Raw genomic sequence first — 24,829 nt, forward strand, 5'->3', positions numbered from 1 at the left:
GTTTGCTAAATATCAATTTTAGTAGAGATACTCTATGGTAGATTGAACTAGATTGTTAGATAGAGCAGTCTTGCTGTGTTTGTTTTAGGCTTACGTCAGGATATGAGAAATATTTGGATTGTTATTAATGAGATAACCTTACCATATCTCATCTGTTATCTATCACAGAATGTACATCGACTAAAATTTATGTAACAATTCACTATTATTTCATGTATTGTCTAGCTAGAGTCTAGCTCAGTCTTAATTCAAACTTAGGTACACAAAATAAACAGTTAATGTATAATAATTTTAATATTAAAAAATATAATAACATTATAGATAATAATGATAGAATCAGTGAAAGAAACATTCTTGTATTTCGCATACGGTAGTAATTTATTAAAAAAAAGGATTCATATTAATAATCCCTCTGCTCAATTTTTAGGAGTTGGTCGTTTGAATGTAAGTACCTGCTTGTTGTAAGTTTCTGCCTAAAATTAACTTTTAGAAATGTACCTAGAGCAGAGTTGTTGTTTAAGTTATAAGTTTGAAATATCTTCTCTCAAAAATTTTAATTATGTACTAGATAGATACTAGATTATAAAATAAGTAACATTGCTTTAAATAAATTAAATACAAACATCATTGCAGTTGCAGACTTTGTTTTATAGAACAAATATAATAATATTTTTGTCATAGGATCATCAGCTTGACTTCATTAAATATTCTGACAATTGGAAAGGAACTTCAGCTACAATAGTCCCAACAACCGGTGCTTATATTTGGGGTGCTATATGGAGAGTACAAAATAAAGACATGCCAGCATTGGACAGGTAATAAATTAATGCAACTTGTTTTAATTATATCACATCTTTATTTCTTATCAGCATTTTTGTGCACTCTGCTACTACTACTAATAGGCACTTGCCACTAAGCTAAGTGGAGCCATTCAAGTGCTATGTAATTCTACATAAGCGCTGATTAAAGTATTTTGCTTACATTCGTCTTTCTAATGAATTCTGAGGGATATTATCATAATGTCTCAAAAAAATAATAGGTACATTCAGGTAATAATAGGTAGTTACTTTTATTTTTTATTTACTACACATAATAACATTTCATTAAAACAATAGGCGCATGGAGGCAGTGTACCTAAGATACTGGCAGCATTCCATCTTTTAATGGCCATGCTAATCCTCTGGGCAAAGTAGCTATCAGCTCTCAGGTCACCTCAATAAAGGCATGCTGCATTTTTCGTTAAAAACATCTTGGCTTTGGAACTGTGGGATTAACATCTCCATAGCAAAGGGTAAACAGCAATATAAACCCTCCAAATTTAGTACTTACACCTCTTTGAAATTGCCGTCTAAATTGGCATTAAGTGTAGGTATCTGGTATCTACCAGATACCTACACTTAATGACAATTTATACATACACAATGTATATGTGTACATACTTATATAACTTTCCATTTTAGACAGGAAGGAGTTGATACAAATTGGTATTTTCCAAAAACAGTGAATATTACTACTTTAGATGGCGCGAGGGTGGAATGCCGGACATACCAACAAACAATAAATCCTCCCGCGCGTAGGGATAATGAAGATATACCCTTTGATAGAAGACCTTCTATTACTTATCTCGAATGCATTCTAAATGGTGCTATTGAATGCAACCTCCCAGATGATTATATAAATAAATTAAGAAAAATTCCACATAATGGACAAGAAGCTCCAATAATGGTTGCAAAATTAAAAAACAAAGAATAAATGACGTTCATGTACTTTTAATTATTTCTGTGATTTAATTAAATTCTCATTATGATTATAAATATATTTATATTTTTATTGTTATAAAACTAATGACTGATGGCATTTCATTTATAAAACCTACATTTAATAAATAGGTATCATAAAATTAAATAATGAGTATTCCTCTATATTATTTGATCTTTAAAAAAAGCCTTTCATCACTATAGTGTCCACTTATTTGTTATTTATGTCATCTTGTATGTAAGTTGTTATCGACATAATATCGGCTCGTTAGCCACAGCTCCACGTCTTTACTCCGCGGCGCTTGCGCAGAGAATCCCTCCTCTGCGCACGGCGGCCCGTGTACGCTCGGCTCGAGACGATAGATAATAAACTGTAGTGTTTCCACATACACTACAATCACCATAACGGAAAGATACACATAAAGATGAGAATGAAGTCAGTTCAATTTGCCCGTCGTGCCGAATTCACCACGACGTTTCTAGGGGGACCGCGTGATGGGTATTTCTTTATCTCGAATACTGTGTAGTACTTAAGTTACATGAATATATGTAAGCTTGACAGAATATAGCAGTGAAAGTTATATCTATCTCTGTTAATAAGTTAAATACTTATATGCTACTTATATGACAATAAAATTATAAATGTCACAATTTGTCAATACACACAAAATCCTTGTTTGTAGTAAATTATCACGTATTCAGTAAGAATGTTAAAATCGGAAGTACACAAGCTAGACACCTTTTTATATTTTTCATATGGAGCAAATTTACTTACATTTAGAATTCAGATGCACAATCCATCGGCGGCATTCGTCTCCATAGCACGTCTAGATGTAAGTTATACTCTTATAATATTCAATGAATGATCACAGTAGGTATTCGGGTATTGGTTTATAATATGGAATAAATTCTTTCATTCCATTTAAAATCATTACCAAATACGTTTAAAACAAACATATCAAGTACCTACCCTTTACCCTTCTCCTTTATAAAGTCGATTGAGAAAGTAGCTCTACCTTAATCTACTACCTACCTTCCTGTTCGCTCTAAGAGTAAAGAAAATATCTAAAAACCTCTTTTAATTTAAATATCACGACAAAATTTGTGCCACATTGTGCAGGACAATAGGGTAGTAAAAGAGTGTCTTACATATTTGTCTGTCCTACTAAAGTAAGATTTAAGAAATTAATTTTATATATCGAGATTAGAGGTGACCTAGGTTCGCTCAATAGAAACACCTAGAAAGATAAACTTGAAGTAGCAACGTTATCACAAAATAAATTTTCAGTCAAATCATTACTTGCGTTAAGAGTTGCTCGTTTTCTTGGATATATTGTTAGATATCATATACACACATGTACCTAGGTACCTACATATAATATAGGTATCGTACCAGAATATTGGATATAATATCATATTGTAATAATTAAGTGGATAAAATATCTAAATGTAAGACCATCCAGACTAGTGCGTGGTAGTCCAATAATTGTTATTGGCTGATTCGCCAGAGTCTTGAGGAAATACTGGATTTTAATATTTTTCTAAATGAATTCGCATTAGTACGCACAATATAATTATTTACATAGAGCTCTCGATGTTCTTCAGTTTGGAAGCACCATACCTACCGAATAAATTGACTGTTCTAATCAATTTACTAAATACATATTTAAATAAAGTTTATTCTTATCGTAAAAATGAAGAAGTTTGCGCAGAAGTAATAATGTAAATGTTTTTATCGGTTTCTTTCTACGTTCATAATACATGAATTTACATTTTTGTAGGTCTCATATGAATAATAATTTAATTAGGTCTTATGAATAAGTCTTATGTCTACAAGATAACTCCGCCGATATTTACTTTAATATCTACAGGACCATGTTAAGATAAATATATAAATATTCAATAGTACTTTTACCAATAATCCACATGTTTGCGAAAATAGCTAACGCCCGTAAATAGTAGCCTATATACACTAGTACTACATGAAAGTACCATGGATGCAGTGGCATAGCTACCAAGGGGCTAGGCGGGGCAGTGTCCCGGAGCCCTTGAGCCCTTACCAGAAAATCTCGATCGAACTGAACTTTTGAAAATTTCTCCCATTTTCAAAATAAATATGACAGGTTGCAACCCGACTTTAATCATGCCAACTCAGTTGAGAAAAATTCGAAAGTTATACCTTCGGAATTTCTCTAAATTCTTTCTGTGGGTTGGCAGTTACTATTTGGCAGATAGCGACATGTGCGTTTTAATAAAACTATAACGTAAGACTGACTGACCCACTGCTGAGCAGTGGGACCGCATTTTTTTTATTTGCCCCTGGGCCCTTGGTTAGCTAACTACGGCATGGATACATGGATGATTGTAATCAAATAAAACATAGTGTAATAACTTTACTTATAATTAGTAGTGATTTTAGCTACAGATATCCTGCGGCATTTTCCGCATCAAATCAACCTAGTGATTCACTAATATAATTATAATATTAGTAGGGTACTTTCATTTGTGTAATATTTATTCTTTTATAGAACTATAGGTTGGATTTTATTAGATACTCCAAGTTTTGGGGAGGCCCTAACGTTACATTAGTTCCCACTGCGAATGCTCATGTTTGGGGAGTAATATGGCGTCTACACAAAGATGATATGGCATCTCTCGATAAGTAATGTTTAATTATATTTGTTATCTATAGTATAATATTTGTGTAATTTAAAAGAAAAATAAATATACACTTAACTATTTTCTACACACTTAAATTTGCTTTGCATGCAAATAAATTTGAAATGAATTTTTTTCCAGTCAGATCGGAGTGGACAGAATAAAATACTACATACAGTATTTAGATGTGCTAACTCCATACATGGGGTTGTTCAAATGTCGAGTTTACATACAAAAAATAAATCCATTACCTAGGGCTGACAACGACGTGGTTCCTATGGAGAGATGGCCTTCGGCTACCTACAAAAGAATCATGATACTTGGCGCTATAGAACATGACATACCCGAATATTATATAGAGTATGTAAAGAAATTAAAACATAATGGAGAAGATGGTTGTCTAACAATGGTGTGCCTGTTGAATAGATATGCCGTGGATACACCGTGCGAATGCAGGGTACCAGGCCGTATATCGAGAAAGACCTTTAAGCTTGATCTAAAAAAGATCCGAGAAAAAGAAAAAATATCGGGAAAGTAAATTTGGCTTTCACTACAGCGAAATAAAATGTACTCGCTTAAAAAATCGATTTTATTTTGAGAAATGTATAGGCTTCGTTTTTAACTTTATAAAATATATTCAAACAGGGAGTATATTAGGATACATTTTGATATTCAAAACTATACTTCGCTAATTTTTGTAACTTTTTTATTAATGTAAATATTAAAATTATTATTAATAGGTACTCGGTTCTCATTAAATTAAATATAAAAATTGTACACTATATCAATCGTTTGGTGAAATTGTATCTAAATTGAGCATAAAGCACAACGCTACCCCGACACTTTACATAAACACGCACACAAATCACACGAGGAACACATCATTTGGAAATTATTTTATCAGTCAACAATTTACGAATAATAAGTATAATTACTAAAAAATGAGGTAATATAACTGCCTTACTAGGTGGAAATCACAATAAAAATTAAATACTGATAAAAATAAGAGCGTAAATAAAAAAAAAGATAATCAGTAAAGCTCGCAGGGAACGCCGTGTGAGGCAACGTTGTGCGACACCTCGCCGCACCCACTCCAATCGGCCCGCACGCACTCACTCTCGCCCACACACATACAGTCTGAAACCATAGGGCTGACGGTGAGTTGGTGCGCGTCGTTGGAGCATCTCAGGTCATTGGTTATTACAGAAACTGTGCCGATTCCGGCCCAGAGCAAGAGAAAAGTCATGTATACTACTCCACTACGTATTGTGTAAAGTGAGGCATTTTTTAATAAACATGTGTATCAAGTGGAGTAACAAAACGGTTTTAAAGACAATCTAATATTTAAATAATAAATATAATATTTTCTATTTTATTTTTAACAACTTAATTTTATAGAAATATTTCGTTTGTCATTTGTAGAATGGTTTTGTAACTCCAATTTGACTGTAATGAGCGTGGTCTCTGTTGGTTTTGTTTTGCTCTGGGCTCCGGATGTGGGTTGCGGCGGGGGCGTCAGATGGCGGCGACACGTGTCCGTGCCGCACAACACTCCAGCGCAGTGACCCGGTACATCCCTGACTACACTGGACTATTTGCGATACGTACTATAACGTAAGGTGGAACAATAATATGGCTCTAATATTTAACATTACACTTAATGGTACTTACGTTTCAAAAATTGAGCAAAAGGCACTATGCAATTTCTAAAATTAAACAATTACATTTGGACTTTGTAAATCAATTTGAAATCGAATGTTTCATTTTATAATTTTATTTATAAAAAAATGATATCAATGCAACGTGCCTTGAGCCCCTCACCGACGACACAATACTGTGCTCCATTCACACCGGCCGTCGCCGGCGTACGTCACAAGCGTGGTTCGTGTCGTACGCGGGCGGCGGTCCCGACCTCCACGTACATCGGCCGTACTATAACTACTACCCTCGCCTACCACACAGCTCACGCTTAGCTAGCCCCGTTGAATTACATTCTTTCTATGGCACGGTTCTTGCTTGTGTTCTGATTGATGTAAAGCTTTCTGTTACGATATAAGCAAAAAACAACACAAAAGGAACCGTACTATTCGTATACCGCCAGTGCATACACAATATTGTATGTATCGTGTCTATCTCACACAATCAACAATCCTGCATTCTGCTGAAGGCTGGATGTCTGAAGGCACTCGTTAATACCCTTAAACCACATTATCGTTATAGTTATTATAACACATTGGACACCAGATCACGGTCACGCCCGGCGTCCAACGTCCAGGATTGTTGTATATTGGAGTTTAACTTTGGTTGCTTTCATTTAAGACTCAATTAGTCAGTTCGTTACAGTAACATAATTTATGTAGCTAGCGTATATTTTAGATTACAATATGTATTGAGACAGCTATAAGTCGATGACTATAATATATATAGTAATTAATTTATATACAATATTATTTAGGACATTGAATTTTTATTTATATTCCACCAGCGACCATGTTCTAGTTCTTGAATATAACAATAATTATTATAAAATATATTGTAAGGCCATTCGCGCGTTACGCATCATTTGCAGCAATAAGTAGAAATAGTAGAACATTTCACTAAATATACAGAACGTCAAATATATTACTAGTAGGTAGCTAGCTGCCCAGCGGCGCGAGCGTATCGTGCGAGCTGACCGGCGCCACGGACACAACTCAATTTCACTAATTACGGAGATTATCGCACTCATTATATTCAAATATATAAATATAAATTACGATTTTTCATTAAATAACATATGGAATTATTATTATACAGATATAAATGTCTCACGAACTCGAGATGATCATTAGACTAATAAATATACTAACGCATTCTAGTTACTCGGTTCGTAATGATATTTCAATTGTTTAGTCCAGTACAGTTAGTGTAACTTGATATTACAAAAGTAGATTTATTATATTAAATAATAATAGTTGGTTAATAATAATAATATATAACTATATAACAATAATGGCAGGTTTATTCTATTGCATTATAATTGATGCGGATTACATTGATAAAATGGTATGTGCATACATAATTGTTAATTGTTTGTGTATACATGCAATAACGCCGATTACAAAGTTACACGAAAACGGAAGGCATTTTATACATGTTTATATTTGCAACTATTTACAAATAAATATTAAATACTCAGTCGGTAGATGGAACTTTAAATTATTGTTATTTTACAAGGTTTGCAAATCTTTGGTGCTGCTAAATCCGATCAAATTATTTATTCGTCAATATACTAAGCCATTAATTAGGTAGGTCAGTATGAAATTGTTAAAAATTTAAATAATTTGTTTAATACAGACATGACACGTTTTCTATAAAAAATGGTCAGTCTTTGTCGAGGAAATAAAAAGATATTTCGCATTACGATAAAAAATCTATACAAAATTTCAGAATAGAAATAATTATTTTAAATTGTATTACATATACAATTAATATTGTATTTTGCTAATAACACTAATACCATTTTTGTAATGTCAATAAAAATATGTAATAAGAATTAGCTATTTAATAAAAAAATATTGTCAAGCTATAACCACTGATATTGATTTAGTAAAAACTATACCGCAACGACCGGACCGATAAATAAGAATTTACTATAAATTCACGATCATTATTTATTTGTCTATACAATAGATTGTTAATAAAATAAAACTGTACCATTGTAATATTATTAGAATTTGAATTGTTGTAAATTACTATTGACTGTAAGTACACAGAACCTAAATTAAAAGAATTAGCATCTGTATTGTTATAAATAACTACAACAATCTGTTAATGTGCTAACATTAATTACATGAGATTATAGAAAAGAAAGACAAAGAACAGAAGATGCGTATTGTAATGAAGTAAGATACAGAATATTTATTATTCAATTGGTTTTTTATTTTTCACAGCCACAACAACAATCCGACCTATGTATTGCATCAAAAGGATGCACATTTATTCGTTGCCGTTCTTGTAGGGCCGCCTATCTGGGCAATGACTATCAAATGTAATTTTAAAGCCCGTTACACAACAGCATTTTCTAGATTATTATAAAAACTAAAGGATTTAATTTTTTCCATACTGACTGACCCTTCATTATGGTGCACTGTATAATTTAAAAAGTATATAAACGATAAGAAAAAAGGAAATCAATAATATTGAGTATTATTTAACAGTTGCACAAATTGCAATCGAATCAAAATTGAACAGCACAAGTGACAAATTCATGGATCGCGATGCACTTTCAACAAAAAGTGCTCATATAACAACAATTATAACTTAACAATATCGACAAATTTGACACTCGCTGGTATTCTCCATAAACAATTCGAAACGGGAGTTAACTAGTTAAACGTGAAGAAATTAATAAAATTAATTTGTACACGATCTAGCTTATGCGATAACATACTTATACACACTTTACATCTTAAACCGTAAACTTAAATATTAATAGGCTATGTCAAAAATGACACCGATACAACTATTTTATTGAGGTAAACTATATAGGATTCGCGTCGAAATATATCGACTCTCGATATCGCCTCGGCAAAAATATTTACTCATCGCTCGATATGAAGACGACCGTCGTCGGGCGAGACGATGCGGGTCCACTCCCCGTCGGGACGTCAATAGATTGACTCCCGAAAGAGCGCGAACCGGGCGTCGTAACGTACAAAGTAAATGCGGAGAACGCCGCGGGTTCTCCCTACGAGTAAATTTACACTAAAATCGAAAACGATCGACCCGTGCGAGGCGCGACGTCGGTACATACGAAATAAATAAAAACAACGCGACGAGCGACGCTCGCGTCGAATAATTTACTAGCTACGCTTACGTCTAGGATTCGAAGAGCCGACCGCCCGGGCGGCCGACCTGAGGTAGATAGAGCGGGCCGGCGCCGCCGCCGCCCTCCGACCGCTCCCTGCGCACTGACAACGCAAACTCTGAACACATATTCAAAGTTCAAATATCTGCCGCCACACTACTCGAAGCCTAATGATACGGATCGGTGAGTCAGTAGTAACTTTCGCGACACTACTGGGCAGTACCGGAGGTTTACATGTGACACTGTAACTAAAATTAACTAGTTTCATCGCGTAAATTATACTTCAGTCTGCTGCGTCTCATTAGGCACACGACATCTAATCGCAAGTTCGACACTTCACTCGGCGGCGGTAACGAAACGAACCGATCGCGTCACAAAGTATCCGCCGGCGAGTGACGCGTCTGGGGGTGGGGCCGGCGTGGGGGCGTCAGTCGCGCGCGGGGGGCGAGCGCGGGCGGGCGGCGGCGGCGTCGCGGCGCTAGCAGCCCGCGGAGTCGGCGGCGGGGTCGCGCACCACGCCGTTGGGTCCGCCCGCCTTCAGCGCCAGCGGCAGCGCGCGCGGCGCGGCGGCCGGCAGCGCCTGCAGCGCCTGCAGCGGCGGCAGCGGCTGCAGCGGCTGCAGCGGCTCGGCGGCGGCGTCGTCCGAGGTGCGCGACCGCAGCGACGACAGCACCCACGACGCGAGCCGCCCCGACACGCCGAACAGGTGCGACCCGGACCCCGTCGCCACCGCGCCCACGTTCACCTCCGGCATCTCCTGTTCCTCCTCTGTAACAATCATCGACATAATCGTAACCACGACCTATTCGCCATCCACTGATATACTACAAAGTATTGTCTTTAGCTAGTAACATCTATTTCATATAAATGAATGGTTGTCCTACACTGCTGAGTTCGAGAACTCGTAATCTCGTAAGTAACGTTACGTTGAGTAGTACCGTACTCGAAAACCGTCTATCCGTTACTCAAATTATGTGGTTGCCCCATCGCCACTGAAATTTTCTGTCCGTTTGTCAGTTATCTATCTCATCATTACAAACATATTTGAAGCAGAATGTAAATGTGTATTTTAAACGATTATATTATAATACTAGATTGCTACACAATAACTTAACCCCAAACATATATAAAAAATTGTGCGATACAACAAGTTCTGTTTATTACATCAGATTACAGGATGACTTACTATAAATTAATAACTATAAATTTTTATGCTAAAATACACTGGAATCAAATTTTTAAACTAAGTATAGTGAAGATATTTCTCTAAATTACATATTTATTTATAAAAGGGAAATAAAGCATACAAGGTGATTTTTAACGTAACCTACAAATAAGGGAAAAAGAACAAACTACACTACAAATGCAAAGAACTATAAGGATTTTTGTTTTGTTATCATACAATATTTTTTTATATTTCACTTATACTAAATATAATACTTATATTTCATCGGCACTACTTCTATCGATTAACTAACTACTAGCGGTAAATAGTGCTACAAATTATATAAGATGCTAAAAAAATTAATGAAATAACCGATGGAAAGTAATAAAGGTTGTCAATAGACACAAATAGTAGCAAGTTGTGCCAGAACGTGTCCATGGTCTCTACTAGAGTAATGAGCTGCTCACGCTGTACAATTGAGTAGGCCATTCAGGAAATGATAACAAGTGCGTACTTATTCCACATGCAAATTACCGTTACTTACGGTTATGGGATTGGCGTCTGGCCGCCGCACACGTCTACTGCGGCAACGTAAGGATAGACAAACAAAATTATTACAGATAGATTTATTAATATTACAGAACCGCTATTGTTATCATTTACTGATGTCCCACAAAAGTGGAATAAGGAATTTTTGAAAAATATGTTCTTAATATTATATTTTTTGGGAGTATTGTGTATAAGACATGCGTACATTATGATATAACCATTTGCATATGGGAAACCATCGACGATTTCCGATCAATGAGTACGTTCGCCAATCTTCATACAATCCAACTATACTTTTATACTAATTACACGTAAACATTAAATCGGAAAACGATATCAATATCTATTTTTTAATATGGTATATTTTTTAATTGTTTATTTCAAGTTACTAGTGGCCCATATTATAAATACGTTATAGACTAATTATATTAAATAATAATAAAATATAAATTGACTCAGTGGTTACGGCACTGACGACGGCAATCTTCCGCAGTAGAACCGTATACACCGCCCCTGAGGATGGGCAGTACGTTAGAGGAGACCCCGACACAAACGCTTCGAAACTGGTGTCGTGACTCAACTCCAGCATCGTCACCCTCAATGTCAGATTACACTCCTGGTCCGTATATAGTCGACAATGTCCTACTCCTTGGTGACATAGTGTAAAATCACGGCAAAGTACCTATCTCATCTAAGATAGGTACATTGCCGAGGTCAGTGTCGCAGCACGCAACAATAAGTCGGCCCAGTGCAGTGTTACAGTGGTTCTGACATTGCCATGATCGGTGTTGCAGCGCGCAATCAAAAGTTGGGCCCAGTTGATTGCTTTCGCCCGCTGTGAGTCTCTTCTTTCGCATGTGAATGTTATGAACCGAAGACATAAAAAGCGATACTGACCTAGCGTGGAGCGCTGGAGCGCGTACATCTCCTGTCCCTGCGGCGAGTGGAAGAAGGATCGCTGGCGGAAGTAGGGCATGGCGGCCGGCGCCAGGTCGGCCACCAGGTGCAGGAACCCGGGCCGCGCGTGCGAGCGGTGCGCCCAGCACGCGCGCATCAGCTCGTACAGCCGGTCCGGGCAGTGCTCCGGACGCTCCATCACGCCGCCCTCCACCACGTACCGCACCACCTGCTCGTTCGACAGCCCCTGCGAACACCGCACGTCCATCGTCAGCCCGTACGCACACACGCCCGCACGTAAACTATCGACTACTCAACCACCAGGAAGAAGGGGTTCGATGGTAGGTCAGGTAGACCTCCACGTTATCTTATCGTGCTCCACTGGTGTCCAGCCACCGTAAACCGTCAGGGGACAAGCTGGTTCGCCTTATGATAAGTGGACGTCCGCCGCCTACATATGAACGGTATAGCGGACATGCGTTGTCATTTCCTAAAACTAATACGATGTGTAGATGACCTCTATACACCGATGCTACTTCTCAACCGATCTCCCGACAGCCTTTGTTGCTGACGTACTGGCCATATAGTTTTATATTTCATATTTAATTTGTATTTTTTACTATTAAGAATTTCTTTCTATATTTTTGTATATAGAACCTTAGTGTCGAATAAATATTGTGACAGACAACAACAGCCTTGAAATTAACTTATGTAATTTACGAAAGTTCAAAAATATTCGAAATAATATCTATTAATACCTATCATCGAGAGAATGTTTAGTCAAAATATTTTTAATAAATTATATGATAGATTTAAATTCACAATTTACAACTTATAATCGAAAATGAGTGACATACCTGATACGGTAGCATAGCGAGCGTCACCATCTCCCATAATACGACACCATAACTCCAGACGTCGCTACTACTTGAAAACACCTTAAAATAACAATAATATCCATATATAATTTGTAAAACATACAATCTTAAAAAATAATGCATGTAATTCATAGCATTCTGATTGCTTACTCTATGAAGAACTTAGTGTGAAGATAGACATAATAAATTGATAACCAACAAATATTTTTACCGACAGTAACGTATGAACTCATATCAGATTATTTTACTCACCCCGTCTTTTAAGCTCTCGGGGCTCATCCATCGCACCGGGAGTAGGCCCTTAGTGCCTTTCCTATAATAATCAGTCTCATAAATGTCTCTGGTCATTCCGAAGTCCCCCACTTTAACGGTGAGGTCGCCGGCGACCATACAGTTGCGCGCCGCGAGATCGCGATGCACGAATTTTTTGGCCGATAGGTAGGCCATACCGTCGGCTATTTCTATAGCCATCTGTCGAAGTAAACATATAGAATCATATTAATAACATGTTAAACCACATACATAAAAAAACTGTAAAAAAACAAATTGAACCTTTGTTCAAATGGAAGCAACGAGAGCGCAAAGAGCGTATAATTATATGCATGCCCCTAAAGTTATTTTTGATAATCTATAAGGCGGATATATCCGAAAAATATACCAGTTTCAGCTGGTAACAATGAAAGGCGGAAAATACAAAAACTCAATAATATTAGCGAATAAGTGCAAATTTGATGGGAATAAAAATACTTTTTTAATACTACGATTTGCTACAACAGAATTATCATATACAGCTTAAATAATTATTTAGACAATTTTTTTATTTTTCATTGGACATTTCACTGTTGGACAATCACAGAAATGGAAATCCTAAATGCTCACCAGTACATGTCTATATAGTTATTATAATTATCGTGTACGTGTAAAATATAATAGTAACCTGTAATATATTTTGTAAGGTGGGCGGATTGCCGGTGTCCTTCTTAGGCAGCGAGGAGTCGGCATCGGGGCGATGCGAGCGCAAGTATGTCTTGAGGTCTCCCAGCTCCATGAGCTCCATCACCACGAGCGTGGGCTGCCCGCGAGACACCACGCCCAGCAGACGCACCACGTGGAACGTGTCGAACGCCTTCATCACCGACGCCTCGTTCAGAAACTCGATGCGCTCCCTGACATACAGATAGCACTGAATCACTCCACTATATTTATGTCAATGTATAACTTATACAAAAGTAGTGTAGAAGAGAATATTAAATCAGCAAAACTACACAGATAAATCAGATGGCGCTGTATCACAAGTATACGATCATAAGTGGCTGCTATTTGGCTAATTCATCAATCAGGACAAAGTCTGCAAGGAAGGCAAAAATTGACTATATATTACAATTGCAGACTTATTGTTGTACCGTCAAGGGAAAATTTGATCTCATTTTCTTCATTACTAAACTGTGTATTGCCGAGATGCAGGTAGATCAATTTACCATTATTTTTTTTCAGCAATAAATAAAAACAATTTGCCGTTCATTACGTTCACCCATAACGTTATTCATTCATTCAATAACATTATAATATAATGACTTAAGAAATGCGTTGCCTAAAAATAATTACTTAAACCTGTGTATATATAAATTGTATACCTGTCAGTGGCATGTTCATTGACAGTTTTCACAGCGCATCGAGTTTCCGGTTTGCCTTTTTCAATACCTTTCGCAATTCCTTCATATACCTGCAAATAACAGTAATAACAATTGATACTTATTCGTTTTCCGCGAACGTAATCTAAAAAATAACATTAAAATTAACTATTTAAATAAAATAAAAACTTCAGTAAACATTTACGCATGCCATGGCATTAATTAAACACTATTCCTGAATTTCTTGCAAGTGAGTAGTTGTAATTACATATGTAGTGGTCGTCTTTTGGTCACAAATTTTCAATAAAGTTAAATTGGTCAAAAATTTACTGAAAAATTCTTAAGTAAATTTGCGTATATACTGTGTATATAATATAAACAGAGTACTAACCATTCCAAAGGAGCCCTGTCCAAGTTCCCGGATGAACTCGATGTTGGTACGCGGCACCTCCCACTCGTCGGGCACGTACACGGTGGAGACGTACTCGGGGTTGACGCGCGCGAACAGCTTGTTGCCTTCTGGCGGCGGCAGCAGGCCGCGCCGCATGTACCAGATGCCGCCGCCCACCATCACCACCATCACCACGCACCCGCCCACCAGCCCCCAGATCCATTCGTGGCCCGGGTTCGCGGTTCTCTCCTGATAAAACGGTGTAACGGTTTAATAAACTTAATACCTTACTCCTAATAGTTGCGGATTCTATCCTAGATATAATAATAGATCAATAAATCTGTTTTTATTGGAGTGTTTAAAAGATACAGAGAACACAATAGAACTATTGAAACATATTATACCGATGTATAATATAAATCTCTGATTTAGTGAGTGGGCTACTGGCATTTTATCTGTTAAACATACTAATAGTGTAAATGCAAAAATGTGTCTGACTGTCTATCTTGTAACGGCTAACAATGGAAAATCATCAACATCTAACTTTACCGGTATAAATATAAATGTCTCGGAGACGTTCCCCGCACCGTTGACTGTGATAGGCGTAATTTTGATGCTGTAGTTTCCTGCGACGAGATTGCGCAGCATGTACCCTCGCCCGCTTGTCTCATAGTCTTCCGCTGTCACACATGTCTGCAGACCCAAGCCCTGAACCTGTAAACAAACATTTAGACAATTTATTATCATAACAATTAACGACAGTAAAAATATTTCACCAATGAATACTTCGTAAAAAGTCGTATTTACTACCACTGTCTCACGTATTTCAGCCGGGAAGCAGTTTACTTTGTTTCGGTAGGCATTCCACCCTTTTGTTAATTGGTGATATAGACAACATTACAATATAAAGAAATCCCAAAGATATGAAGATAAGATAAACATAACAAACCTGAGAACTATCTTCCACTCGAAAGTAATGCACTTTGTACGCAGCTAGGAAGCCGTTGGGATTCTTGGGGGGTTCCCATGTTACGTTGACCTCGGGTAACGTTTTGTTTGACGGCAGGATATCAGCTTGCAGATTGCTAATTACGTCCGCGTTCACTATGAGGAAAATGCAATTCAATTATTAACATTTTTCTTATAGCACGATGATGGCAATCAAGAATACGAATAATCTGAAGGTGAATTATTACCGCATGAATCACGAGGAGTGAAAAGCGCGTTGCCGACACTTAAGAAACCTCATACTCTTTTTGAAAAACTCCATGGTGTAGTCTCTAGAGAAAACCTAAGCAGGTAGTTCATTCCACAATTGAAGTATACGCGGGAGGATACTCCTCTGAAATCGCACTGCACCATTTAGGATCCAGAGCTTATTGGTAATTGAAATGATTAAATTGATAATAAACCAAACGGATTAGATGCCTCAAATCATAAGCAAGATTTGAGTACCTGGAATGACAAAACTGACGGCCCACTTGTTCAAAAGTGGTAGGTATATATTTTTTTATTACAAAATCTGAAAGCATACTACAGACATTACAAAATATTTAGGCTTTCCTAGTACGTTACTATTCCTAAGAACTAACGTTATATTACTACCATGGCTTACCCATTAAACCGATACAAATCAAGCAGCTTGGTATCAGAATTTGGTAGATTTGTTAATAATTGTTTGAGGGTCACAAAATCCAAGTATCCAAAACTAAAAGTAATTCCTTTCATCTATATCAAATTAGTAGACTATAAAAAATGCTCACTCAATTCCAATGTGCGGAAGGTATTGTACGCCCTGTCTGAGCACCATGTCTTCGCGTAGGTGTCTTCGTTCTCATTGTCATCCTTCATGCGGCACGCCCACACGTTAACAGTGTACCATGTGCAGTGGCGCAGACTGTCCACTGTCAACGTGGTGGTATTGCTGTCCAGCTCGTAGAACAACGACTTCACGTAGCCTGTCATATAAGTGACATCGTTATAATCGACTATAATTATATCAATTCAAGGTAGACTATTCATTATATCAATAATTATCCAATGTATACACCTCCATTAATAAAAGTCATAGCTCTGGTTTCATCCAATATAAAAATATGATTATTATATTACATATTTTTTTCATATATGATTGCAATATACCTGAGAACATTCTAGTAGTAATCGCATAGTTTATATATACTACCTATACTTTTTATAATGGAATGTCCATTATAAAAAATATAGGTATTATTATGACGACTAAATGCTGATGCTTTTACTTCAACATTGCTTGACTTTTAATTGACTTGAATATTTAGATATTTCATAATTCAAATGAATTAAAATAAAAGTGAATACAATAGATGTAACATATTAACGGTTCATTTCACACACAAATTTATTAAAATAATTAACAAATAACATTACATGAGTATCTTAGTACATAACTTACTCTTAATTATAAAATGACAAAAATACTCTTATTTCAACCTAAATTTTAGACAAAAGTGATTGTTACTATCATTTCAAGAAAGCAATAACCAACGATTTAGGACGAGAACCAACTCATTTCGCTGTTGTATGAATTATTATAAACGATCTTATGCAAAATGTCCTATATACATATATTAAATAAAAAATATCATTTTATGTTCCCTTGCATAGTATACGTAAATTAATCAATATATTGGTTTGTGAAAACAAAATACAAAACATGACGACATAATACCCACAATTTTATTATAATAATATTGAAATAATCTACTACATAACGTATCTACGTTCAATCAGAAATTAAAGACATGCAAGACAAAAGAATAAGATGAGCGCCGCAATTAAATTAACTCTAAATCTACATAACATGCAATGTCTACTATAGTTGTCTGTTTTATGCCATGCCAATAGGTAAGGTTTCGCTCATCAGTGAATACTTCTTGAGTAATAAGTTCGATTCTAGCGTGGAATCAGTTTGTACACTGTCTGTATTATTTACAAAAACGTAGAATCCAAAAGTAACACATTTTAACAATTAATGTGATTTGTCACTTTCTACCATATTGAAAATTTCGTTAGAGAGAAAGAGACAAAACATTCAATGGCTAAAACACAGCGCTTAGATGTTTTTATGAATAAGTGTGATTGTAACACATGCAGTAACCGGATACCCGTGACATAAAACAATAATTTCTATATTATAACCTGTAGTATTGTCCTTTATGACGCAAACGTTAGGCTCGATGCGACTGCATTTGACTGAAAAGAGAACGTTCAGATGGGCGTGATGAGGTTTGTGTGAGGTGACAAGCATGACAAAGATGAAGAATAAGCACAGAAAAGGTAGCCTATAAGTTGGCGTAGATGATACATGGTAAATCAAGGGATGGGTCGGTGAAACAATTTATATGATGGCAATCGTGAGTGGTTACCTTCTCCGTCGGTGCTGTTGGAGTAATTGAATCCTATCTTGGGCCTGTTGTTCTCACTGAGTATAACGAGCATGGTTTGCAGGTTCGATTGATCTATTGCCCGCTTAGGTCTGCTTTTTGCCTTGGATTTAACCTTTTCCGATTTTATATAGACCTGCAATGACGATAAATTTTATATAAGTATGTTCTAAATACATAAAAAGTAATATCGAATAATCTAGTAAAAATAACTTATCATGTGACGCCCGTGATATCACTCGTGTGTTATTTCCTGTAGTTCTTCCCTATAATTAATATTTATGTGATAATATTAACAAATTCTTTCACAAATATTAGTGCCTCATCCGTATCAAATAGCGAGAACGAGATACCAAAATAAATGTACTCATAACTTAAAAGAAAACACTAATGCGTTGCCATTTGGAGCACTGAGACATCATGCCTATAAACTTGTAATTACACTGCCTTATCCCTACACTTCTCCGGAAACAAATCCTACAAAGCTTGGTGGCTGAAATAGATGAGACTGCGGTATCCACGTAGATGACATTTTACAGTATACCTTCAGTGCGAGTGTAATTCAACTCGGAGTGTTGAATTACACTCACTATGACCGACGTTCAAACTGTTCAGGGAGAAAAGTAATAGCGCTCAAGACCATACTGCAGCGTGATGTCGGGGAACTAATTCCAGCAACCGACGATAGTTGCGTTGTAAAGATGTACGAATACATTTCGAACTCGTATGGAAATATATTGTAAATTGTGTGTGACCTCGTTCTGCAGCTCGTTCTCGAAGTTGATGCTCTCGATGCGCTCCTCCTCGGCCCGCGAGGTGAACTTGACGCCGGACTTGGGGCGGTCCTTGCAGGAGCAGGACGCGTTGGAGGCCAGCTCGCCCGTCACGTCGCGCTGCAGCTCCGGCGGACCCTCGCCGTGGCCGGCCTTTATCTTGTTCGCCAGGGCGTTCGCTGCGGGATGGGTATGGTTCCTATACATTTTTATATCTCAAGCTGACACAAGGCATAATTTCAAACGTACAAATGACCTACAAAGTCGAGTAATTAAAATATAAATAACAACGCATAGTTTATAATATATGTATAAGATTTTCATCGACTCACAAAGAAATCCACAAACTATAATGACATAGTTGTTTAGAATATTTCTTTTAGACTTTTTAAAAACACATATAATAAACTTTGTACACTTACTGTACATTATGAATTGCTACATTCAATTAGTTCGCTTGTTTTCATACACAATATCAATAGTCTTTAATTAATTTTTAACAATGTTTAGGATCTGATATGAGGGATAGATTGGTTTAGATAGATTGGTTGGAAACCAATCTGTCTCTCACAGTTTCCCTTATATTTTAATATAATTTAAATTTCTTTATATTATTGTTACAACTAGATATTCGAGCCAACCAGTTACACCAATAAAATACATACTACAAAGTACATACGGTTGGTGCAGTAATCGAACTTGGAGCCGAGGATCTTGGGTTTGTTGTAGCTGTTGGCTTGGATCTCCACATGGTACAGGATGACGACCCCGTTGGGCATTACTGGCGGCGCCCAGCGGATATTCACAGAGTGCGCAGAGTTGTGTTCCACTATCAAGTTTATGGGTGGACTGGGTTCTGCAAAAATATCACTATTTGTTAGTGCCCGACGGTACTCACAATGACCTCTTTAGACGTATAATTAAAATTTTCGTTCCGTTTAAATTAGTCTTAAACCGTGTGCGTGTCCAAAACCAAAACATATAGTAATAAAACTACTAATTCCGGGAGATCTTTGAGGGCAAATTACGACGGCTTTTGATTCAAATTACGACGGCCCGAGCCGAAGTTAGAACTCTTAGCGGTAAACTCAGACTAAAGTCGTTCCGTCAGGTAAGAGTCCTCCTGCGGGTTTGGAGTGTCATCTGCACTCGTCCTCTTTTCTTTAACTTGACGGGTAGACGGGTACTGCTAGTCTCTTACCGGCTAAAAACCCCAAGGTGTTCCTTCTCTCAGCCTTTTGCAAGAGTTACGGCAATGCGCGAGCAATCTTCCGTTCGATAAAGCTATATAGACCAGCTGCGGCCAACAACATTGGAGTAGTACGAAATAAAAAAAAACGGCGAATACTAACATATTGGAATATCCAATAAACTATCATAGTTTGTACTCACGTCCTGGCAATGTCTTGAAGTATATGATATTACTCTGCGCGCCCTTCTTGTCCTGCTGCGTGGTGTAGGTCTTGACGTAGGCGGCGTAGCGCGTGTAGGGGCGCAGGTCTGTGAGCGGTCGGAACGATGGCTGCACGTGCTTGCACGGGTTGGTGATGATGTCCGCGCGGGGGTCCTGCACCTCGTTGCTCCGGTTACTGTGCAGTCGCGCCTCGTCTATCGTTATGTCCACCACGTTCCATCTGTTTCATTTCAAAAATTGATCAATTAAACCAAACCAACTGAAAATCAGCTGGAAACTATGTTTTTAGCATTATGCTGAATTGTGGTCCACATTGACTCTGTTGTGTAATGTATTGAAATTGTTGCTTGTATTTTTTGTCTTTATTGTTGCGTCAAGACGAGTTTTATTCATTTTAATTCTATTAGGCACGCCAGCATCAAATAAGTTTAACAATTTAACATTTATTACTGATATTATAAACGCGAAAGTTCGTGAGTATCGATGGATGGATATTTGTTATTCTTTCACGTAAAACCTACTGAACGGATTTTGATGAAATTTTACAGTAACAACAACAAAATAACACATAGGCTATAATTTAAGATTTGTAAATTTGGCGAAATATAAATGATGTGTGTGTGTGTGTGTGTGTGTGTGTGTGTGATAAGGTTGAGGTTGCTCTGGTCATATAGTAAATAAATAAATGTATATTTTCAATATAGTTTCATTTATAAATAAACCTCGTTGATTCTTAAACAGCGTCATTTAGTCCCAAATTAAGCAGTGCTTGTACTATTGGTACTAGACAACTGACAGATATACTTAAAAAATATACTAAACTGCTAATCTAGAAGACGGAGGCAGTCATAATAATATAGTAATTATAGTTATTTTATGACATTAATAACAGTAATACTAACGCGTCCGAGCAGGCATCCCTTTGTCCATACAAAGTAACGTCCTTATCAGCGGCGATGTAGTACAGCGAGTAACCAAGCAACTTGCGGATGTCTTCCACGCAGTACATATTCCATGTGAGTACAACCACTGTATCCCGTCGCTCCGACACGTTCAAATTTAGCAGGTTTGGAAAACCTACAGAAAAAATAATATGAATGGCACACAAAACTATTAATGCAACTACTAACAAAATAAGTGACAAGACGGTCTAGTGACGGCATAGTTGAAATTCAGTAGGAATAGAAATCTTAAAAATATTAGTACATTATAAAAATATTAGATTTTATACATGCATTGATATGTTATAATTTTGTTGCAGTCTTTTGAAAGGATGTTATGCTACATGTTGCATATACATTATATTTTATAAAATGTTTAATTTTGTGAAAAGGAGATTTAAAATTTTTGTTGTTTCATGAACCTCACTTAACAGAAAATAATAGTTTTCTAACTGGAATATTTATGGAATTATGAAAAAGCTAGTTTAACATTTGTTGTGTTCCGGATTGACGTCGTTCGAAATCATAACCTATATTCCGCTCGTTATGATACGATGCGGGTGATAAGCATACAAGTCATAAAAACGCAGGTGAAGTAATTTACGACGGCTCACTGCTATTGTACAAAATAGTCGTTTGTAGGAAAATAACAATTATTAGTATATGGGACTATCCATAAATTACGTCAGACCAATTTCATTAACTTTTATCCCCTCCCTCGGTTGTCAACATTTTAATAGTCTAAATAGTTTTTTTTTTATACTAACATTAAAATGAGACGTCACAAAATCTACCTAGATTTCATGTTTTTAGACGAAGTTTATGACTCTTACAATCCCTTTTTATAAAAAGGGATTGTAAGTGTCACAAACACTGTATACAGTGTCACACTTAGTTGCTTAAAGTATAACGTAATTTATAGATGAGCCCTAAAAATACCAATAAAAAGTGCTAAAATATCCCGTGTCAAGATATGCATAAGAATTTACGAATTGGCTATAGGAAATTATTTTCTAATACTTACATGACGCTTGATCTCCGTTGTTGTCTTCTGATACTTCAATTACACTAAACTCCGATCTGGGATCATGTGTCATGTTTTTAAGTGGTAATATTCTGTCGTAACACAATTTTGGATTCATATGTATATGAAGCGTACCCTTGGAAATATCTATAGGTCCATGGGTACGCCAGTCCCATAATAGCTCCAGATTTGGATTGTTAAATATATTTAAAACTTGTCCCCTAAAAATAATAAAATTAATAAGTAATAAGTAAATATATTTAGTTTTTTCCTTATGTAAACCCGTTATGATATTCTGTATCTGCTTATGTAGCTTTGGCAGAAAATTAAGAGAAATCAAAGCCCCAGACTAAATCCATGAGCATTAATTATTTAAATATCAATCAACGAATTGTAAATAAAGTCAATTTGGTATTCGTTGATTGATAGATATTTATAGTAAGATTATTTTTTCAGCAAGAACAATAAAATCATAACCAAATAAATAAAAAAAATACTATATCTTTTCTGTTTTTACTCCGAAATTGAAACCAAACCGTAAATCAGTTTCAGTTCGGTTTTGGTAGAACATTAGTCATGTTTATTTATTACTCGTTACTAGATCATATTTGAGAGTATATACTTACTTATTTTCCCCTGGCACCCCTACAATTTTCTTTAAACTCTTCAAGAACATTAATGATATTAACATATAAGAACGCGTCACTTGCAAGCATCCTACAATTTGTCTGATTTCACCCAAAGAAGATTCCAGAACTGCCATAGTGTTACCTGGAATTTATTAAAAGAAATGTTAAATACAATATTACGAAAGGAAAAGCGAGAATTTATATAGCGGCCAGCGCCAAGTTAGCTTGTTTTTCATATAAATTATATAAATAAAATTATGTAATAGGACATCTACAAAAAGTAATGTATGTCACCGTAATGAATTATATTTGTGTTATATTCTATTATAGAACTCACCACCGCTTGCACGCAGTGTTATCTCAAGTTTGCCATTGATGTGTGTGCAACCACGAAACCGTTCAGCAGCCGCTATGGAATCTATCTTAGCACCGCTGCATTCCCGGACACAGCCAGTTCTTGGACAGGGTATGCAAGTAGCGGTTTTTTCATCGCCGACCTGTATGTATTATAATTAGCAATCGTAATGTCACACAAATTTATAGCCCGCATAATTTCGAATCCTTAAATTATTTAATTTGAAACCTTTAGCCTAAGACCCTACAGTTTATGGTCCATCGAGCCGGATTAGTAGGAATATACTACAAACACATTGTATTTTAATTAATATTACCAGAATAGTCGTTCTGTTATATAATGCAATTTACTAGAGTCACGGAATTACGGAGGCATGACACCTTAGTCCTCTGGAATGATAATGCACTTGGGGTACTACACTTTCCCCTTTTAATTTGGACGGGTTCATCATATCATCATGCACAAAAAATATTACTATAATTCTTAATAATAAAGATCCATATTTTATTTTCTTTTTCTTTTGCTCTGTCTCTCTCGTAAAGTCTCTGAAAACCTGTTATTAGCTTTCTCCAGAAATTTAAGTTGACTTAATGTATTAGATTGTAAGCTGTAGGTTTTTTAATAAATAAATATAATTTATGACGTACCTCCATATAACCACTTGGACAGATGTACACGCAGGAGTCGTTGAATACTTTGTAGGCTTTAATGCTGGAGTCTGGGCGCTGTTGGTTGGTGTCGCTTGCACCTAGCAGCGGCGGCGGCGGAGGCATGTTCCGACATTCCTCCTGAGCCACGCACCGCGCAAACAACTGCACAAAACAACAAAAACTATTTCAGTAAAAACAAAACACGCAATCATAAAATTAGATTAAAAAATAACAGTAAATATATGTATTTGTATGCCTACAAGGTGGTACTAATTTGTACCCATGTTTTTGCAAATAAAGTATTGAATTGAATTATGTTACTACGATAAAGCGCCTACCATTTACATTATTCCTCACTAGCTGTGCCCGCAGTATCACCCGCGTTTGACTTCAATATAAAATTTAGCCTATGTGTTATTCTGATGCATAAGCTATATTACTGTAAAGTATCAGCAAAATCCATTCAGTAGTTTTTGCGTGAAAGAGTGACAAACATCCATACTCACAAACTTTCGTGTTTATAATATTATTAAAATTACGATACGGATTGTGTCATTAGCAGCAGAATATAAGAAGTCAAATTTATAGCTATAGTTATGTTATTTCACAGGGTGGGTTGTCTGATTACTTTTTAAATTAATAAAATGTAAACAACAGTATAATTTAGTAAAAATGTTACTATAAAAAAAACTTAATACAAACAAATATAGAGAGTAAATATGTTGATTAAAACACCATACAGTAAGATAACAAGAAAATATATACCTATACACAATAAAACAGATTGTAAACCTCAGCTTTTATGAACTCATCCGAAAAAAAATAAGCATTTCGCGGCATAGT

General features: G+C 36.4%; 3 protein-coding genes across 3 annotated transcripts in view; 2 read left to right on the plus strand and 1 right to left on the minus strand.

Moving 5' to 3' along the window:
• LOC131845971 (gamma-glutamylcyclotransferase-like) lies at positions 1-1,819 on the plus strand. The gene is made up of 3 exons (XM_059195145.1): positions 1-444; positions 682-815; positions 1,461-1,819. Exons 1-3 carry the CDS (start codon positions 328-330, stop codon positions 1,750-1,752), a joined length of 543 nt encoding a protein of 180 aa, XP_059051128.1. The 5' UTR covers positions 1-327; the 3' UTR covers positions 1,753-1,819.
• Positions 1,820-2,407: 588 nt separating this feature from the next.
• On the plus strand, positions 2,408-9,702 carry LOC131846042 (gamma-glutamylcyclotransferase-like). Its single transcript, XM_059195255.1, has 3 exons — positions 2,408-2,590; positions 4,286-4,419; positions 4,557-9,702. Exons 1-3 carry the CDS (start codon positions 2,465-2,467, stop codon positions 4,951-4,953), a joined length of 657 nt encoding a protein of 218 aa, XP_059051238.1. The 5' UTR covers positions 2,408-2,464; the 3' UTR covers positions 4,954-9,702.
• A 40-nt stretch (positions 9,703-9,742) lies between these two features.
• The window catches only part of LOC131845935 (insulin-like receptor), an 89,456-nt gene continuing 74,369 nt past the window's right edge, over positions 9,743-24,829 (minus strand). Inside the window, exons 8-27 of the mRNA XM_059195098.1 lie at positions 23,984-24,148; positions 23,319-23,478; positions 22,979-23,123; positions 22,353-22,573; positions 21,290-21,464; positions 20,366-20,607; positions 19,653-19,829; positions 18,956-19,152; positions 18,183-18,336; positions 17,956-18,009; positions 16,539-16,733; positions 15,725-15,879; positions 15,325-15,489; positions 14,776-15,024; positions 14,388-14,476; positions 13,691-13,919; positions 13,006-13,224; positions 12,733-12,813; positions 11,876-12,122; positions 9,743-10,032 (exon numbers count right to left, since the gene is read on the minus strand). Of these exons, the coding sequence (XP_059051081.1) occupies positions 9,743-10,032; positions 11,876-12,122; positions 12,733-12,813; positions 13,006-13,224; positions 13,691-13,919; positions 14,388-14,476; positions 14,776-15,024; positions 15,325-15,489; positions 15,725-15,879; positions 16,539-16,733; positions 17,956-18,009; positions 18,183-18,336; positions 18,956-19,152; positions 19,653-19,829; positions 20,366-20,607; positions 21,290-21,464; positions 22,353-22,573; positions 22,979-23,123; positions 23,319-23,478; positions 23,984-24,148 (3,609 nt within the window). The remainder of the gene's footprint in view (positions 10,033-11,875; positions 12,123-12,732; positions 12,814-13,005; positions 13,225-13,690; positions 13,920-14,387; positions 14,477-14,775; positions 15,025-15,324; positions 15,490-15,724; positions 15,880-16,538; positions 16,734-17,955; positions 18,010-18,182; positions 18,337-18,955; positions 19,153-19,652; positions 19,830-20,365; positions 20,608-21,289; positions 21,465-22,352; positions 22,574-22,978; positions 23,124-23,318; positions 23,479-23,983; positions 24,149-24,829) is intronic.

Source organism: Achroia grisella, unplaced genomic scaffold (genome assembly GCF_030625045.1).
Source record: "Achroia grisella isolate CSIRO2021 unplaced genomic scaffold, CSIRO_AGI_Agris_v1 utg487, whole genome shotgun sequence".
NCBI lineage: Eukaryota > Metazoa > Arthropoda > Insecta > Lepidoptera > Pyralidae > Achroia > Achroia grisella.